Genomic DNA, 19,130 nt, shown 5'->3' with positions numbered 1-19,130 from the left:
TTTTTGACGGACAGGATACACGGATCACAGCCTCGGCTGCAAAACTGTGCATTTTCCGATTTTTCCACGGACCCATTGAAAGTCAATGGGTCCGCAAAAAAAACGGCACAACGGCCACGGATGCACACAACGGTCGTGTGCATGAGGCCTTATTGTGTTAAAAAAACTTTTGATTGATATGCAAATTACCTGATATGAGTCCTGTAGCCGGAGATGAGTCAAGCGGAAAGGAGCCCAGCACCGCCCCGCGTCCTCCGAATCTCCTCCTTGCTGGCTGACATCACAGAGCTGGAGCGCCGAAATCTCGCGATGCGCGAGCTAGCGCATGCGTAGTTCGTTCCCTGTGCTGATGCCAGTACAGGGAATGAACATGATGCCGATACTGCGCATGCGCTAGCTCGCGCATCGCGAGATTTCGGCGCTCCAGCTCTGTTTTAAGAAAGCTGTTATTGTTTTAAGAAAGCTGTTATTGTGTAAAACTTACATAAAAAAGTATACATATTAGGTATCGCCGCATCCGTATTGAACGGCTCTATAATAATATCACATGACCTAACCCCTCAGATGAACACTGTAAAAAATAAAAACTATGCTAAATAAACCATTTTTTTACATCTTACATCACAAAAAGTGCAATAGCAAGCGATTAAAAAGTCATATGCACCTCAAACCGTCATCTCATCCCGCAAAAATCATACCCTACCCAAGATAATCGCCCCAAAACTGAAAAAACTATAGCTCTCAGACTATGGAAACAGTAAAACATGATTTTTTTTTGTTTCAAAAATCAAATCATTGTGTAAAACTTACATAAATAAAAAAAAAGTATGCATATTAGGTATCGCCGCGTCCGTGACAACCTGGTCTATAAAAATATCGCATGATCTAACCTGTCAGATGAATGTTGTAAATAATAAAAAAAAAGGTGCCAAAACAGCTATTTCTTGTTACCTTGCCTCACAAAAAGTGTAATATAGAGCAACCAAAAATCATATGTACCCTAAAATAGTACCAACAAAACTGCCACCCTATCCCGTAGTTTCTAAAATGGGGTCACTTTTTTGGAGTTTCAACTCTAGGGGTGCATTAGGGGGGCTTCAAATGGGACATGGTGTAAAAAAAACAGTCCAGCAAAATCTGCCTTCCAAAAACCGTATAGCATTCCTTTCCTTCTGCGCCCTGCCGTGCGCCCGTACAGTGGTTTACGACCACATATGGGGTGTTTCTGTAAACTACAGAATCAGAGCCATAAATATTGAGTTTGGTTTGGCTGTTAACCCTTGCTTTGTAACTGGAAAAAAATTATTAAAATGAAAAATCTGCCAAAAAGTGAAATAAAAAAATTGTATTTCTATTTTCCATTAATTCTTGTGGAACACCTAAAAGGTTAACAAACTTTGTAAAATCAGTTTTGAATACCTTGAGGGGTGTAGTTTCTAGAATGGGGTAATTTTTTTGTGGTTTTTATTATGTAAGCCTCGCAAAGTGACTTCAGATCTGAACTGGTCCTGGAAAAGTGGGTTTTTGAAAATTTCTGAAAAATTTCAAGATTTGCTTCTAAACTTCTAAGCCTTGTAACATCCCCAAAAAATAAAATGTCATTCCCAAAATGATCTAAACATGAATTAGACATATGGGGAATGTAAAGTAATAACTATTTTGTATGTATTACTATGTGATAGAAGTATAGAAATTAAAACTTGGAAATTTGCAAATTTTTCCAAATCTTTGGCAAATTTGGTATTTTTTTTATAAATAAAAATGAATTTTTGTCTCCATTTTACCAGAGTCATGAAGTACAATATGTGATGAAAAAACAATCTCAGAATGGCCTGGATAAGTCAAAGCGTTTTAAAGTTATCACCACTTAAAGTGACACTGGTCAGATTTGCAAAAAATGGCCTGGTCCTTAAGGTGAAATAAGGCTGTGTTTAAGGAGTAAAAAAAAAAGGTCACATTTTAAAAGTGCCATGCTCCTTTTGATATATGAGGTGAAACAGATCACTACTTTTGATTTGTAATGTATTTTTTGGGTGACTGCAGAGGATCCCTGCTGCCAAAACCCCCGGCCAATGTCAGGAAACACCTGAGGGGGATATGTATCAAAATGGGCGTAAAGGAAAAGTTAAGACGTTGCCCATAGCAACCAATCAAAACTGGTTTCATTTTTAAAGTGACCTATCAAAAAGGAGGCGACCCCTGGTGAGTTACTGTGTTCCACTTTTCCTTTGCACCAGGTCTGTTGCCATGGGTAACTGCTCCATTTTCCTGTGCACCAGGTCTGTTGCCATGGGTAACTGCTCTATTTTCCTGTGCACTAGGTCTGTTACCATGGGTAACTGCTCCATTTTCCTGTGCACCAGGTCTGTTGCCATGGGTAACGTCTCCATTTTCCTGTGCACCAGGTCCGTTGCCATGGGTAACTGCTCTATTTTCCTGTGCACTAGGTCTGTTGCCATGGGTAACTGCTCCATTTTCCTCTGCACCAGGTCCGTTGCCATGGGTAACTGCTCTATTTTCCTGTGCACTAGGTCTGTTGCCATGGGTAACTGCTCCATTTTCCTCTGCACCAGGTCCGTTGCCATGGGTAACTGCTCCATTTTCCTGTGCAGTAGGTCTGTTGCCATGGGTAACTGCTCCATTTTCCTGTGCACTAGGTCTGTTGCCATGGGTAACTGCTCCATTTTCCTGTGCACTAGGTCTGTTACCATAGGTAACTGCTTTATTTTCCTCTGCACCAGGTCTGTTACAATGGGTAACTGCTCCATTTTCCTGTGCACCAGGTCCGTTGCCATGGGTAACTGCTCCATTTTCCTGTGCACTAGGTCTGTTACCATAGGTAACTGCTTTATTTTCCTCTGCACCAGGTCTGTTACAATGGGTAACTGCTCTATTTTCCTCTGCACCAGGTCTGTTACCATGGGTAACGTCTCCATTTTCCTGTGCATCAGGTCCGTTGCCATGGGTAACTGCTCTATTTTCCTGTGCACTAGGTCTGTTGCCATGGGTAACTGCTCCATTTTCCTCTGCACCAGGTCCGTTGCCATGGGTAACTGCTCTATTTTCCTGTACACTAGGTCTGTTGCCATGGGTAACTGCTCCATTTTCCTATGCAGTAGGTCTGTTGCCATGGGTAACTGCTCCATTTTCCTGTGCACCAGGTCTGTTGCCATGGGTATCTGCTTCATTTTCCTCTGCACCAGGTCTGTTACCATGGGTAACGTCTCCATTTTCCTGTGCACCATGTCCGTTGCCATGGGTAACTGCTCTATTTTCCTGTGCACTAGGTCTGTTACCATGGGTAACGTCTCCATTTTCCTGTGCACCAGGTCCGTTGCCATGGGTAACGTCTCCATTTTCCTGTGCACCAGGTCTGTTACCATGGGTAACTGCTCCATTTTCCTCTGCACCAGGTCCGTTGCCATGGGTAACGTCTCCATTTTCCTGTGCACCAGGTCTGTTACCATGGGTAACTGCTCCATTTTCCTCTGCACCAGGTCTGTTACCATGGGTAACGTCTCCATTTTCCTGTGCACCAGGTCCGTTGTACTTTCCTTTGCATTCGTTTTGCTCCCTCTCCCTGCATTACGGGAGGAATGCTCCTTTAAATCCATGCAGCGTACAGTACCTCCCCGGCTCCCGCCTCCCGCCCGCCTTCCCTCCCTCCCTGCAGCTCCACGTTGAGACGTCAGAGAACCGGGGAGAGCCGTGTGACCGCCGCCTGTGGTGTCCCAGTCACCTCCATGAATCCTGACGACAAGGGCACCTGGAGGACTCCTCACTGACAAGGTCTCCCGGGCTAATGGCGCCGTGTCATCTGCAGCGTCCCCATAGACCTCCCATAGACTTCTAGGAGGCAGTGGGGACTGTGCTGCTGTCACCTGACAGACATGCAGAATTAGGATTCTAGTGACTGCACCAGACTGCTGTATCAGGAGGCAGGGGACATGCTATAGACCTGGTGCATTAGAGGCTCATGCACATGACCGGATTTTGCATCCGTGTCCGTTCCACATTTTTGCAGGTTGTACAAATATCCTTTAATGTCTATGGGTCTGAAAAAAACTAAACGACGGCAAGTGGATGTCATCTGTGTGCTGTCCGCATCCGTTTCAGAAGTGATAAAACATGCCCTATAGCGGACAAGCATAGTCATTTCTAGTGATGGGAGTGAGAAAAATGCGGACTGCACACGGAAGCTATCTGTAGTTTGTGAACCGCAATACAAGCGCTTACTTACAGACATGTCAGGTTCCTTTTAAACGGGTCAGTCCTGGTTTCAAACCATCGAGTCCAATTTTCACCCACCTGTTATGTGCCATTTATATACCGTAATCAGATCAGGATGGCTAGAAATATCATACGTTTAGGACAGTGGTTCTCAGCCTGTGGTTTGTGTACCCCGGTGGGTGAGGGGGTACGAGGGACTGCTCCAGAAGCCAGTAATGGGTTATTGCTTGTTGCTAGGGCTCAATAGTCCCAATATTCCACTGTATTTCTGTCCCGAGGATGGCGATACAGTTGAATGCTGCAGCGGGGCACTGATGGGAGCTGGTGCCTCCCTGCCCTGCCGTTCACTCTTGATAGGATACAGGTGGCCTGAAGCCAATTAGAGGCTGGCACAGGCGGCATGATAACATCATCATCATTGTGCCGCCTGAGCTGGGCTGTAATGGGATGCTGAGCTCTCCCGGGCTGTGTTCTGTACCGCATCACTGACAGCGGCATGGGGGTGAGTATCTGAGTTTCTTTGGCAGCATGCTATTGGTCCACTTTGGGGGGTTAATATTATAACTGGGGGAAGACTATGGGCACATTGATACTACTGGAGGCACTATAAGGGGGCATTTTTTTCTCTCTAAGGCACACATAATCAGGGGGCATTAGTGGTATTGGGGGTGCTATAAGGGGGCATTTTTTGATACTGGTGCAAATTATGAGGGCTCTATTACCAATGGGGGCACAACTGGTATTATTGCTTCTGGATAATACATACTATGGGGCTTTTAATACTACTAGGAGGCACTATGGTAGGTGTCATTACTACTCTGGGCACTTTAGGGGGCATTAGTACTACTGGGGGCACTATAAGAGGACTGTTTACTACTGGGACACACTGTGGGGGCTTTAATACTACTTGGGGAATTATCGTGGGCTTTATAACTACTAAAGAGCACTGGTGGGCTTTACTTCTATAAGCAGACATTAGTACTACTGGGGCCACTATAAGCAGGCATTATTACTACTGGGGGCATTATGGTGGCTTCTGCTACTTTCTGGGGGCACTAAAGGCATCTTTTGCGGCCCCATTGAAGTGAATGGGTCCGCATTGGCGGCTCGGATGCGGACCCAAACAACGGCCGTGTGCATGAGGCCTCAGAACAGAGCCTGTGACCACGGCATGACAATGACCCTATTTTAACATCACAGTTCGCTTCCTTGGGGGTACTTAATTTGAACTTCTTGTCACTAAGGGGTACTTGGCGTGGAAAGTTTGAGAACCACTGTTTTAGGACATACATTGGTAAGGGTCCAGCCATTGGTGCCCCAATTGAATGGGACAATATTAGTCCCCACTGGTGGTGAGAAGATGCTGGTTTCACTCCTTTGAATTGATTGCCAGTTAGGCTAGGGCCACCTAGCGATTTCTAGTTGTGCTGCGACCCCCAAATTGCCACGACCACGATACAATAGTCACAGAAATCCAAACCTGCATGATTCCTTAGATGGTGAGACTGGCGGTGTGACATTCGCAATTTTAATACGGAGCATCCACCAGTCGCCATGTGGTCCTAACCTTATGGACATTGTCAAGTACATCTTAGGCTACTTTCACACTGGCGTTTTTGCTGGATCCGGCAGGGTTCAGCAAAAAACACTTCCGTTACTGATAATGCTACCGTCTGCATCCGTTATGAACGGATCCGGTTGTATTATCTTTAACATACCCAAGACGGATCCGTCATGAACTCCATTGAAAGTCAATGGGGGACGGATCCGTTTTCTATTGTGTCAGAGAAAACGGATCCATCCCCTTTGACTTGCATTGTGGGTCATGACGGATCCATATTGCTTTGCATCCCATGACGGAAAGAAAACCGCAGCATGCTGTTGTTTGCTCTCCGGTATGAGAACGCAACCGAACGGAATGCATTTTGGAGCATTCTGTTCTGTTCACCTCTGGGACCCGCACCTACAATGAGAACGGACTGGGGAACTGAACGGAGGGCACATCCTGCCCTCCATTCATTTCTATGGGGTCGCCAAAAATGAATGGGAGCAGGGGCTGCGTGTGCGAGGTGCGCTCCCATTCACTTCTATGGGAGCTGCGGGGGGCAGCACTTGGTGGTGGATGGACCCCAGGAAATCTGCGGTCCTCCAACCACAGCTCTCCCCGCTCCGTTTTTGTTGTAGGTGCGGGTCCCACCTCTGTCAGACGATGGGGGCATATCCTAGCGATATACCCCATTGTATGTGATGTGAATACCCCTTTAACCATGATTGCCAAACCACGGCTAGCATGGCAGATGGAACCCCAGAATGCCACCCTGGTAGAACTTTCTGCTGCAGTACATACATCCTTCTTTCAGTCTCCTGTCTCCAATCAGTCCGTTACTGATTTACAGAATGGAATTTTACATAAAAAAGTAAAAAACTGTCACTTGACCTTGAGAAGAAATCTCCCATTAATGATTAATGTGTCGTTAACCCTTGTATGACCGTTTATTTTTTATTGTTTTAGGCGGTAGATTGAACTGCATGTTGCCTTGTCAGATATACTTGTGAAGACACTGATTCACAGATTCCTCAGCATGCCTGGTAAGTGTCATGTATTTTAGCAGGGGGGGTGTGTGGGAGCGAGGAGGGGTGTTTGATCAGGCTGGGTGTACACATGCAGATTTTGGCCCCAGTCGGATGGTCGTCCTGATTATTCAATTGTGATCAGGGGTGGATTGACCTCAGACCTTCCAGGGAAATTTCCCGGTGGGCAGATGCCCTGGGGGCCGCCTGGGCCCTCCTCACAGCCGGCCAGTGGAAGTTATTGGGGATGCATTCTGTGCTGCTGGCAGTATTTGGTGATGGACTGTGGTATTTGGCTCTGTTGGAGTGGTATAATGTGCCACAATATGCTACTGCTGGCCCTGCCTTCCATCAATTTATACCTGACTACAAAACGGGCCACTTAAAGTTCCCAGTCCGCCCCTGATTGTGATATATGGGTGTAAGCTGCCATTTGTACTCAGAAGTATTTTACTATCATAGGACCTGAATTTACAGAAAACACTTGGTGTCATTTACATTGCCCCTGCGCTAGTTTTACCAGCATAAAAAAGTCTCAAGCTGCAGTTTTGCACCTCTTTAAAGGGCATCTGTCATCAGATTTGTACCTATGACACTGGCTGACCTGTTACATGTGTGTTGGTCCCATGTTCATATGTGCCCGCATTGCTGAAAAAAATTAAGTGTTAATATATGCAAATGATACTCTAGGAGCAACGGGGGCGTTTCCATTTCGCCTAGAGGCTCTGCTCTCTCTGCAACTGCTGCAACCTCCCCACTTGATTGACGGGACCAGGCAGTGTAAACATCATCATGATGAAAATGGAGAGGGCGACTGCAGTTGCAGAGAGAGTGGAGACTCTAGGTGTAACGCCAATGCCTCTGTTGCTCCTAGAGGCTCATCTCAGAAATTAGGACACATATGAACATGGGACCAACACAGATGTCTTCAGCTGCCAAGTGCACATGTAACAGGTCAGCCAGTGTCATAGGTACAAATCTGCTGATAGATGCCCTTTAAATAAAATCCCATGAATCCCATTAAATTTTATCCCATGAATAAAACATTTAAATTAAATGTAGTATAGTACAGAACCAGCCTTGTACATTACATGGATCCAGAGATCTCCCCATTCACTGCTGCAATTGCTTTGCTAGATTTAGTATCTCTTCTAGTGCCTTTCTCAGAGGGGGGTGTCCTTTCTGCTGCTGGTGGTGGCAGGTGAAGGATGGAACTGAGCATGTGTGTCAACCTCGGTGAGCTGGACAGAGAATTTAGAAAACTGAATTCTTAATTACATGCAACTGCAAAAGTGTTTAGATCCAGGTGCTTGTTTGAAAAATGCGCCTGATTTCACCAGAGCACAGGGCTGGCAGACACATACGAGCGAAAGAAAAGTAGACAGATTAAGTATTGCCGCGTTCGTATCGACCGCCTCTATAAAAATATCACATGACCTAACCCCTCAGATGAACACCGTCAAATAAATAAAATAAAAACTGTGCTAAAAAAAACATTTTTTTGTCACCTTACATCACTAAAAGTGCAACACCAAGCGATCAAAAATGTGTATGCCCCCCAAAATAGTACTAATCTAAGACAACCTAAGACAATCGCCCCAAAAAAAAAATATGACTCAGACTATGGAGACACTAAAACATGATTTTTGGTTGTTTCAAAAATGCTTTCATTCTGTTAAATGTAAAAAAAATAAAAAAAATTGACATATTAGGTATCGCCGCATCCGTAACAACCTGATCTATAAAAAACACAACCTAACCCCTCAGGTGGACACTGTAAAAAAAATTATAATAAAAACAGTGTCAATAAAGCCAACTGTCATCTCATCCTGCAAAAATTACACCCTACCTAAGACAATCACCCAAAAAAAAAAAAAAAAAAAAAGACTATGACTCTCAGACTATGGAGACACTAAAACATGATTATTTTTTTGTTTAAAAAATATTATTAGGTAAAACTTAAATAAATAAAATAAATCATACATATTAGGTATTGCCACGTCCGTAAGAACCTGCTATATAAAAATATCACATGACCTAACCCCTCAGATGAACACCGTAAAAAATAAAAAGTGTGTCAAAAAGCAATTTTTTGTCACATTACATTACAAAAAGTGTAATAACAAGCTATCAAAAAGTCATACACACCCTAAAATAGTTCCAATCAAACCGTCATCTCATACCGAAAAAAAATTTGACCCCCAAAAAAACACCTATGGCTTTCAGAATATGGAGACACTAAAAAAATATTTAAAAAAATGCTTTATTATGTAAAACTGAAACAAACAACCAAAAATAGTCATATTTGGTATTGTCGTGTCCGTAATAACCTGCTCTATAAAAATAGCACATGATTTACCTGTCAGATGAATATTGCAAATAAAAAATAAAAACTGTGCCAAAACAGCTATTTTTTGTTACCTTGCCTTGCAAAAAGTGTAATATAGAGCAACCAAAAATCACATGTACCCTAAAATAGTACCAACAAAACTGCCACCTTATCCCGTAATTTCCAAAATGGGGTCATTTTGGGGGAATTTCTACTCTAGGGGTGCATCAGGGGGCCTCAAATATGACATGGCAGCTTAAAATTATACCAGTTAAATCTGCCTTCCAAAAACTATATGGCGTTCCTTTCCTTCTGCGCCCTGCCGTGTGCCCGTACAGCAGTTTACAACCACACATGGGGGTGTTTCTGTAAACGACAGAATCGGGGCAATAAATATTGAGTTTTGCTTGGCTGTTAACCCTTGCTTTGTTAGTGGAAAAAATGGATTAAAATGGAAAATCTGCCAAAAAAGTGAAATTCTAAAATTTCATCTTCATTTTCCATTAATTCTTGAGGAACACCTAAAGGGTTAACAAAGTTTGTAAAATCAGTTTTGAATACCTTGAGGGGTGTAGTTTCTAAAAAGTCATTTTGAGTGGTTTCTATTATGTAAGCCTCACAAAGTGACTTCAGACCTGAACTGGTCCTGAAAAAGTGGGTTTTGGATTTGCTTCTAAACTTCTAACGTCCCCAAAAAATAAAATGACATTTACAAAATGATCCAAACATGAAGTAGACATATGGGGAATGTTAAATAATAACTATTTTTGTAGTTATTACTATTTATTATAAAAGTAGAGAAATGGAAATTTGCAAATTTTTAATTTTTTTTGTAAATTTGGTATTTTTTTTATAAATAAGGAAAAGCTTAGAGAAGGCTCACCTCCTAGGCAAAAAATGGAGTGGGTGCACCTGCGAGAAGATTACACCCAATCTTCAAAAGGATTTGGTAAATATAAAGTGTAGCAGGGCACACCTGCATTTGAGGTCACACAGGAGAGTAGGGTGGATAGTTATATATATTTATTTGTGTCAATTCAATACAACAAAATAATACAACAAAATATACCTATAAAATTATTAAACAATATGCTATATAGACTTAGATTCCTCTAAAAATGGGTATCGCTAAAATATAACAACACATGTGTGATCCTATGGGAAGGATATCTCAATGGCCAAGTTCCTTACTACTGATAGTGTCCAATACACTTGGTGTAGTCAGGTTTGTATTGTCAAGAGTTATAGATTGAATGCCGTATAGTCAGAGTGCCACTCACTCCGATTTCTTTTGCCGTTAGTTGACAATGCAACTGATCGCTCTGCCTGTGTATACACTCGTTCGGCACTTTTGTTACTTACAGTTCTGTAGGTTTGTGCCGACTGTGCTGAAAATTTCACGTGGCGTCCCACGTGTGATGCGTTATTCAGGCTGCGGTATATCCTCCAGGAGATAAAATCAGGGATCCACGGTAATCCACGGTGATCAGTTGTAGAGGTGCAGTCTCAGTAATTTGGTAGACTTCGATTCCTGCACAGGTACTCAATCACGCAAGCAGGTCAAATTTTGCTGCGGCTGATGAGTTTTCAGTTTTTTCTACCAAGTTGTGGTTACCAATCCCGTTACTCCTGGTCGACTTGAAGCGCTTCAATACGTCCTTAGTCTCATGGAATTGTCCTACCAGACGCGTTTCGGAGTTAACTTGACTCCTTCCTCAGTGGTCAACCACTGAGGAAGGAGTCAAGTTAACTCCGAAACGCGTCTGGTAGGACAATTCCATGAGACTAAGGACGTATTGAAGCGCTTCAAGTCGACCAGGAGTAACGGGATTGGTAACCACAACTTGGTAGAAAAAACTGAAAACTCATCAGCCGCAGCAAAATTTGACCTGCTTGCGTGATTGAGTACCTGTGCAGGAATCGAAGTCTACCAAATTACTGAGACTGCACCTCTACAACTGATCACCGTGGATTACCGTGGATCCCTGATTTTATCTCCTGGAGGATATACCGCAGCCTGAATAACGCATCACACGTGGGACGCCACGTGAAATTTTCAGCACAGTCGGCACAAACCTACAGAACTGTAAGTAACAAAAGTGCCGAACGAGTGTATACACAGGCAGAGCGATCAGTTGCATTGTCAACTAACGGCAAAAGAAATCGGAGTGAGTGGCACTCTGACTATACGGCATTCAATCTATAACTCTTGACAATACAAACCTGACTACACCAAGTGTATTGGACACTATCAGTAGTAAGGAACTTGGCCATTGAGATATCCTTCCCATAGGATCACACATGTGTTGTTATATTTTAGCGATACCCATTTTTAGAGGAATCTAAGTCTATATAGCATATTGTTTAATAATTTTATAGGTATATTTTGTTGTATTATTTTGTTGTATTGAATTGACACAAATAAATATATATAACTATCCACCCTACTCTCCTGTGTGACCTCAAATGCAGGTGTGCCCTGCTACACTTTATATTTTTTATAAATAAAAATGCTATTTTTTTGACACAGTTTTACCACTGTCATAAAGTACAATATGTGACAAGAAGACAATCTCAGAATGGACTGGATAAGTAAAAGTGTTTTAAAGTTATCACCACATAAAGTGACACATATCAGATTTGCTAAAAATGGCCTGGTCCTTAAGGTGTTAAATGCCATAAAATTTAGACGGAATTGGTGGTTTTACGCCTCCCTTTTCATTGTGGCTGAAATTTGGTGCACATTACACAGAAACTTACTCCCGCAAGTCTGCAGCTTGCGACTTTTTTTTTACACCAGAAAACTGGCGTAAGGGCATTGAAAGAGCTCCCCACTGTGTTATGCCTGGTACAGGGCCTGAGAGGGCGGGGCATGACACAGGGATTCACAGAACACTGTATAGACAGGGTATCATGTCACCGTTAGAGATGTGAGGGGGAAGTGTCACAGCCCCTGTCCCGGCATAGGGGAGGACATAGTCATGTAAAGCACTTCTTATTCTTCTCATTACACGTGTTCATGTGATCCCCAGAATGTATGATCATTTTATGTCTTTATCTTTCAGTCACAGACCAAGCCTTTGTGACCCTTTGTACAAATGACATATACTCTCAAGGTGCCTTAGTTTTGGGGAAATCATTAAGGAATCATGAAACATCCCGCAAGCTGGTGGTGATGATCACATCCCAAGTCTCTGGTCGTATGAGGTAAGATCAGGGATAGACATAGGACTACTGCTCCTCCACAGAATCTCACAGTTAAATCACTGTCCACAGGAATGCAAAGGCCTCATGCACACGACCCTATTTTTGTTTCGCATGCAATCCGCATTTTTAATTTAAATGGGGCCAGAAAAAATGCGGACAGCACACTGTGTACTGTCCACATCCATATTTCCATGCCGCAGTACCGCAAAAAAAGAAATAAATAGAACATGTCCTATACTTGTCCGTTTCTCCATTTCTACAGAAGGGGGAAAGAAAATTGCAGCGTGCACACAGGCGGTATAAGTGTTTTGGGGTTCCACGGTTTGTGCACCTTACCACACATACCGTCGTGTGCATGAGGCCTTACTTGAAAATTGCTCCACTCAAGTGCTGTCGGGTATATATGCAGGGATTTCTGAGTTATTTTACAAAATAGTAGCTACCTTTCTTACAATGAAATTCCATGGTTAAGGGTGTTTTCCAGCTATCTAACAGTTTTTTGGCTGTACTTGTGGAGGGTAGAATAGTTACCTGCTCCCTGGCGCTCGGTTACGACTCCTCTGGTCCACCACTACATTCGCTGCACACCTGTTCTGTCTTGTCAACTTCTGGAATGGATAGTGGTCACATGTGCCGCCGCCGCTGCCAGTGACATTTCACTGCTGCGGCCAGTCATTGGTTGCAGTGGCACACATAACATTAACCCCTGTCTATTTCAGAAGTTGACAAGCAGGGACTGGAATGCAGCAGTGGACTGAAAGAGCTGGAACGAACTGGCAAGCGCAGGTAAGTGTCCTTCGTTCCACTGATCCAGCAGGCAGGATGTATGACCAACAACTTGTTTAAAAGCTGGACAGTACCAGTAAGGTTTGATTACCTGACAGAAAGGTATTACTACAAAAAGTCTAGGTGTAACCTTAGTCTTAGGGTCCATTCACACGTTCCGGCGATGTGCGTTCCGCATTTTGCGGACTGCACATTGCCGGCACTCTCATAGAAAATGCCTTTTTTTGTCCGCAATGGTAGGACATGTTCTATATTTTGCAGAACGGAAGTACGGATACGCAAATGTGGATGCGGACAGCACATTCCGGCCCCATTGAAAATGAATGGGTCCGCACCTGTTCCGCAAAATTGTGGAACGGATGCGGACCCATTTTGAGGACGTGTGAATAGACCCTTAGGGCACATGCAGATGAATGTCCTCAATATACGGGCACTGGCCGTGTGTACTCCATGGTGCGGGTGCTTGACTGGATCCATGATCTGCCAGATACGACCAAAGATTGGTAATCTTCTGTCTTTTGCGGATTTGGGGTCCTTGCCTTCACACCGCAAAAGATAAGACATGTCCTATCTTTTGTCATATTTTGCGGATAACACACCCTTTCAGGTCAATGGGTCAACACCAGGAGTGCACATGGCCAGTGCCCGTGCATTGTAGAGCGCAATTTGCGGTCAACAGCACGGGCACGGAGCCTTTATATTCGTCTGCATGACCTCTTACGGATGTTTTTACTCACCCTTACGGACAAGGATGGGACAGTTCTATAGAGAGGAGGACGTTCCATTCTGCAAAATGAAGAACGCACACAACCAGTATCCTTGTTTTGTGGATCTGGAATTTGCGGACCGCAAAAATGGCTACGGACGTTTGTATGAGCCCTTAGGGTGTATTCACATATAGCGTGTGTTACAGAAATTTCTGCAATTTACAATCAGTTCCATTCATCTGAATGGGGTTGTTTTGGTGGCAAACATGTATCTCTACAAACCCCTTTCAAATGAATGGGACCATTGTAGAACTCTTTACAACAAATTTGCTCTGTGTGAATTCACCCTTGCCCTGATTAGACAGTCTTGTTTTGGAGTACTCTGGGGAGAATGTACAGTGGGGCTTGAAGGTTTGTGAACCCTTTGCAAATTTTCTATATTTCTCCATAAATTAGCTTACCTAACCTAAAACTACATCAGATTTCCACACAACTCCAAATCAAACAAATGAGTCAAAAATATTACACTTGGTCATTTACTTTTTCTGTCTGTATCTGCTGTGACCCTTTTGTGCAGCAATTACTGCAAAAAAATGTTTCTGGTAATTGTTGATTAGTCCTGCACATCGGCTTGGAAGGATTCTAGCCCATTTCTCACAAAACAGGTTCAACTCTATTATGTTGGTGGGTTTCCACCCATGAACTGCTTGCTTCAGGTCCTTCCACAACATTTCTACTGGATTAAGGTCGGGACTTTGGCTTGGCTATTCCAAAACTTTAACTTCATTCTTCTTTAACCAATCTTCAGTAGAACAACTTGTGTGCTTAGGGTCGTTGTCTTGCTGCATGATCCCCGTATTCTTGAGATTCAGCTCACAGACATGTCCTGACTTTTTCCTTTAGAATTTGCTGGTATAATTCGGTAACGCTTCTCATTTGAACCAAAAAAATTCTCATCCATCCGCAAAACATTGTTCCAGTAGCCTTCTGGCTTGTCCAGGTGATCTTTATCAAACTACAGACGGGCCTCAATGTTCTTTTTGGAGAGCAGTGGCTTTCTCCTTGCAATCCTGTCATGCACACCTTTGCTGGTCAGTGATCTCCTGATGGTGAACTCATGCACTTTAACATTGCTAATGTGAGAAAGGCCTTTACAGGGAGTGCAGAATTATTAGGCAAGTTGTATTTTTGAGGATTAATTTTATTATTGAACAACAACCATGTTCTCAATGAACCCAAAAAACTCATTAATATCAAAGCTGAATATTTTTGGAAGTAGTTTTTAGTTTGTTTTTAGTTTTAGCTATTTTAGTGGGATATCTGTGTGTGCAGGTGACTATTACTGTGCATAATTATTAGGCAACTTAACAAAAAACAAATATATACCCATTTCAATTATTTATTTTTACCAGTGAAACCAATATAACATCTCAACATTCACAAATATACATTTCTGACATTCAAAAACAAATCAGTGACCAATATAGCCACCTTTCTTTGCAAGGACACTCAAAAGCCTGCCATCCATGGATTCTGTCAGTGTTTTGATCTGTTCACCATCAACATTGCGTGCAGCAGCAACCACAGCCTCCCAGAGAGGTGTACTGTTTTCCCTCCTTGTAAATTTCACATTTGATGATGGACCACAGGTTCTCAATGGGGTTCAGATCAGGTGAACAAGGAGGCCATGTCATTAGATTTTCTTCTTTTATACCCTTTCTTGCCAGCCACGCTGTGGAGTACTTGGACACGTTTGATGGAGCATTGTCCTGCATGAAAATCATGTTTTTCTTGAAGGATGCAGACTTCTTCCTGTACCACTGCTTGAAGAAGGTGTCTTCCAGAAACTGGCAGTAGGACTGGGAGTTGAGCTTGACTCCATCCTCAACCCGAAAAGGCCCCACAAGCTCATCTTTGATGATACCAGCCCAAACCAGTACTCCACCTCCACCTTGCTGGCGTCTGAGTCGGACTGGAGCTCTCTGCCTTTTACCAATCCAGCCACGGGCCCATCCATCTGGCCCATCAAGACTCACTCTCATTTCATCAGTCCATAAAACCTTAGAAAAATCAGTCTTGAGATATTTCTTGGCCCAGTCTTGACATTTCAGCTTGTGTGTCTTGTTCAGTGGTGGTCGTCTTTCAGCCTTTCTTACCTTGGCCATGTCTCTGAGTATTGCACACCTTGTGCTTTCGGGCACTCCAGTGATGTTGCAGCTCTGAAATATGGCCAAACTGGTGGCAAGTGGCATCTTGGCAGCTGCACGCTTGACTTTTCTCAGTTCATGGGCAGTTATTTTGCGCCTTGGTTTTTCCACACGCTTCTTGCGACCCTGTTGACTATTTTGAATGAAACGCTTGATTGTTTGATGATCACGCTTCAGAAGCTTTGCAATTTTAAGAGTGCTGCATCCCACTGCAAGATATCTCACTATTTTTGACTTTTCTGAGCCTGTCAAGTCCTTCTTTTGACCCATTTTGCCAAAGGAAAGGAAGTTGCCTAATAATTATGCACACCTGATATAGGGTGTTGATGTCATTAGACCACACCCCTTCTCATTACAGAGATGCACATCACCTAATATGCTTAATTGGTAGTAGGCTTTCGAGCCTATACAGCTTGGAGTAAGACAACATGCATAAAGAGGATGATGTGGTCAAAATACTAATTTGCCTAATAATTCTGCACTCCCTGTAGTTAGAGGTTACCTTGGGTTCCTTTGTAACCTCATAGACTATTACACACCTTACTTTTGGAATGATCTTTGTTGGTCGACCACTCATGTCGATGTTAATATTAGTCTTGAATTTCCTCCATTTGTACATAATTCCTCCATTTATACCAAGTCTCGTTAATTGGTACAGTCCAAACCCTTTAGAGATGGTTTTGTAACCTTTTCCACCCTGATGAGCATCAACGGCTCTTCTTATGAGGTCCTCAGAAATTTCCTTTGTTCGTTGCATAATACCCTTCCACGCTTGTGAAGATAAGACTTTGATAGATTCCTGTTCTTTAAATAAAACAGGTCTCCCACTCACACCTGATTGTCATCTTTTTTAATTGAAGACACCTTCCAATTATCTGCTAATGCTAAAGGTTCACATACTCTTGTCACGCACAGATATTTGATATTGGATCATTTTCCTCGACAACAATTACTAAGTCTGATTTTTTTTTTTACTCATTTGTTTGATTTGGTTATCTTTATCTTCTTTTAGGACTTGTGTGAAAATCAGATTTAGTTTTAGGTCAAATATATGGAGAAATATAGAAAATGATAATGGGCTGACAAATTATCACGCACCACTATATGCACTCTGTAGGACCTGAGAGGATGGAGCATGGCACATGGGTTCAAAACACAAAAGAGAGAATCATTGTGACCTCTCAGGCCCTACACTAGGCATAACACAGTAGACCAGTTCTGCTGGAGTCTTCCTTCAGCATACTTTAATGCTAAACAACAGACATTGCTCAGTTTCCATATATTTCTTCTGTTTCAAGGGCAATTCTTGGTAAAGTTTTTGATGAAGTTTTGGAGGTGGACATTCTAGACAGTGCAGATTTGGTGCGGTTGTCCTTACTTAAGCGTCCAGAGCTTGGAGTGACCTTCACCAAAATTCAGTGCTGGACCCTCACACAATATACTAAGTGTGTGTACATGGATGCTGACACAATTGTAAGTGCACTTTCATTACCTGTAATTCTATCTTGGAATGTTCACTAAGGCTGGCCATACACTTCCGAGGAATGTCTGCTGAATACGCCATGTTTGGCAGGACCGGCTGACCATCTAATGTGTATGTTGGGTGTCCCAGCTCTCCCATTGACAGAAGATGCCAGGGGAAAGAAAGGTTTGGAGTGGCTGATTTCAACTTGCTTAATCCTTTTGTTCTCAAGGGAGATAAGCTAATACCAGAACCGAGCATGCATGTGTATAGGGGAGCAGGAGAGATAACTGTCGTCCGGACAAGCACCTGGCTGACCACTATCAAAAGTGTGTGACCAACCATAGATAACTCAACATTCACCGTTAAGTACTTCCATTTTAAGGCCTCTTGCCCACAAAGTAAGGGCTCCATATCCATGCTGCGGTCCGCAATGCACGGGCACCGACCATGGGGCTGCCGCATGCGTATCGCAACCCCTTTCACTTGAATGGGGTCCGCGATTTGTCAGTTCCACAAAAAGATAGAAGTTCTATCTTTTTGCGCAATGGAAGCATGGAACGAAGCCTCACGGAAGCCCTCCGTAGTGCTTCCGTAGGGTTCCGGTCTGCACCACATCTCTGGATTTGCGGACTGCACACAGCTGGTGACCCGTGTATTGCGTAACCGCCGTATGAGGTCCGCAGCACAGGCACGGAGCCCTTCCGTTCGTGGGCAAGAGGCCTAAAAGGCATCTGTCAGCAGATTTGTACCTATAAAACTGGCTGACCTGTTACATGTGCGCTTGGCAGCTGAAGACATTTGTGTTGGCTGAAGACATTTGTGCCCGCATTGCAGAGAAAAATGAAAATTATATATATAAATTGATATATGCAAATGAGCCTCTAGGAGCAATGGGGGCGTTCTATTACACCTACAGGCTCTGCTCTCTCTGCAACTGCCACGCCCCCTCTACTTTGATTGACAGGACCAGGTATGATGATATTGACACTGCCTAGCCCTGTCAATCAAAGTAGAGAGGGTGCAGCAGTTGCAGAGAGAGCAGAGCCTCTAGGTGTAACGGTAACACACCCGTTGCTCCTAGAGGCTCATTTGCATGTATTAAACCATAATTTTTCTCAGCAATGAGGACACATATGAACATGGGACCAACACAGATGCCTTCAGCTGCCAAGTGCACATGTAACAGGTCAGGCAGTTTCATAGGTACAAATCTGCTGACAGATGCCCTTTAACCACCTCCCGACCGCTGTACGCAGATATGCGTCCGGGAGGTGGTTGCTTTACTCCTCCTGGACGCATATACGCGTCATCTCGCGAGACGCGAGATTTCCTGTGAACGCGCGCGCTCACGGGAACGGAAGGTAAGCGAGTGGATCTCCAGCCTGCCAGCGGCGATCGCTCGCTGGCAGGCTGGAGATCCGAATTTTTTAACCCCTAACAGGTATATTAGACGCTGTTTTCATAACAGCGTCTAATATACCTCCTACCTGGTCCTCTGGTGGTCCCTTTTGTTAGGATCGACCACCAGAGGACTCAGGTAGGTCAGTACAGTCGCACCAAACACCACACTACACTACACCCCCCCCCCCTCCCGTCACTTATTAACCCCTTATAAACCCCTGATCACC

At 43.6% G+C, this 19,130-nt stretch overlaps 1 protein-coding gene across 3 annotated transcripts in view; it reads left to right on the top strand.

Moving 5' to 3' along the window:
- Nucleotides 1-3,662: 3,662 nt before the first annotated feature.
- Nucleotides 3,663-19,130, top strand: part of LOC122940723 (glycogenin-2-like) — a 48,733-nt gene continuing 33,265 nt past the window's right edge. For all 3 annotated transcript variants that reach the window (XM_044297447.1, XM_044297445.1, XM_044297446.1), the window contains exons 1-4: nucleotides 3,663-3,789; nucleotides 6,743-6,819; nucleotides 12,196-12,337; nucleotides 17,336-17,510. In XM_044297447.1, the coding sequence (XP_044153382.1) occupies nucleotides 6,813-6,819; nucleotides 12,196-12,337; nucleotides 17,336-17,510 (324 nt within the window). In that variant the 5' untranslated portion in view covers nucleotides 3,663-3,789; nucleotides 6,743-6,812. The remainder of the gene's footprint in view (nucleotides 3,790-6,742; nucleotides 6,820-12,195; nucleotides 12,338-17,335; nucleotides 17,511-19,130) is intronic.

The sequence above is a fragment of the Bufo gargarizans genome, chromosome 6 (genome assembly GCF_014858855.1).
Source record: "Bufo gargarizans isolate SCDJY-AF-19 chromosome 6, ASM1485885v1, whole genome shotgun sequence".
In the NCBI taxonomy this organism is placed as follows: domain Eukaryota; kingdom Metazoa; phylum Chordata; class Amphibia; order Anura; family Bufonidae; genus Bufo; species Bufo gargarizans.
The sequence above is the reverse complement of the archived record's forward strand: the minus strand, read 5'-3'. Positions and strand labels throughout refer to the sequence as shown.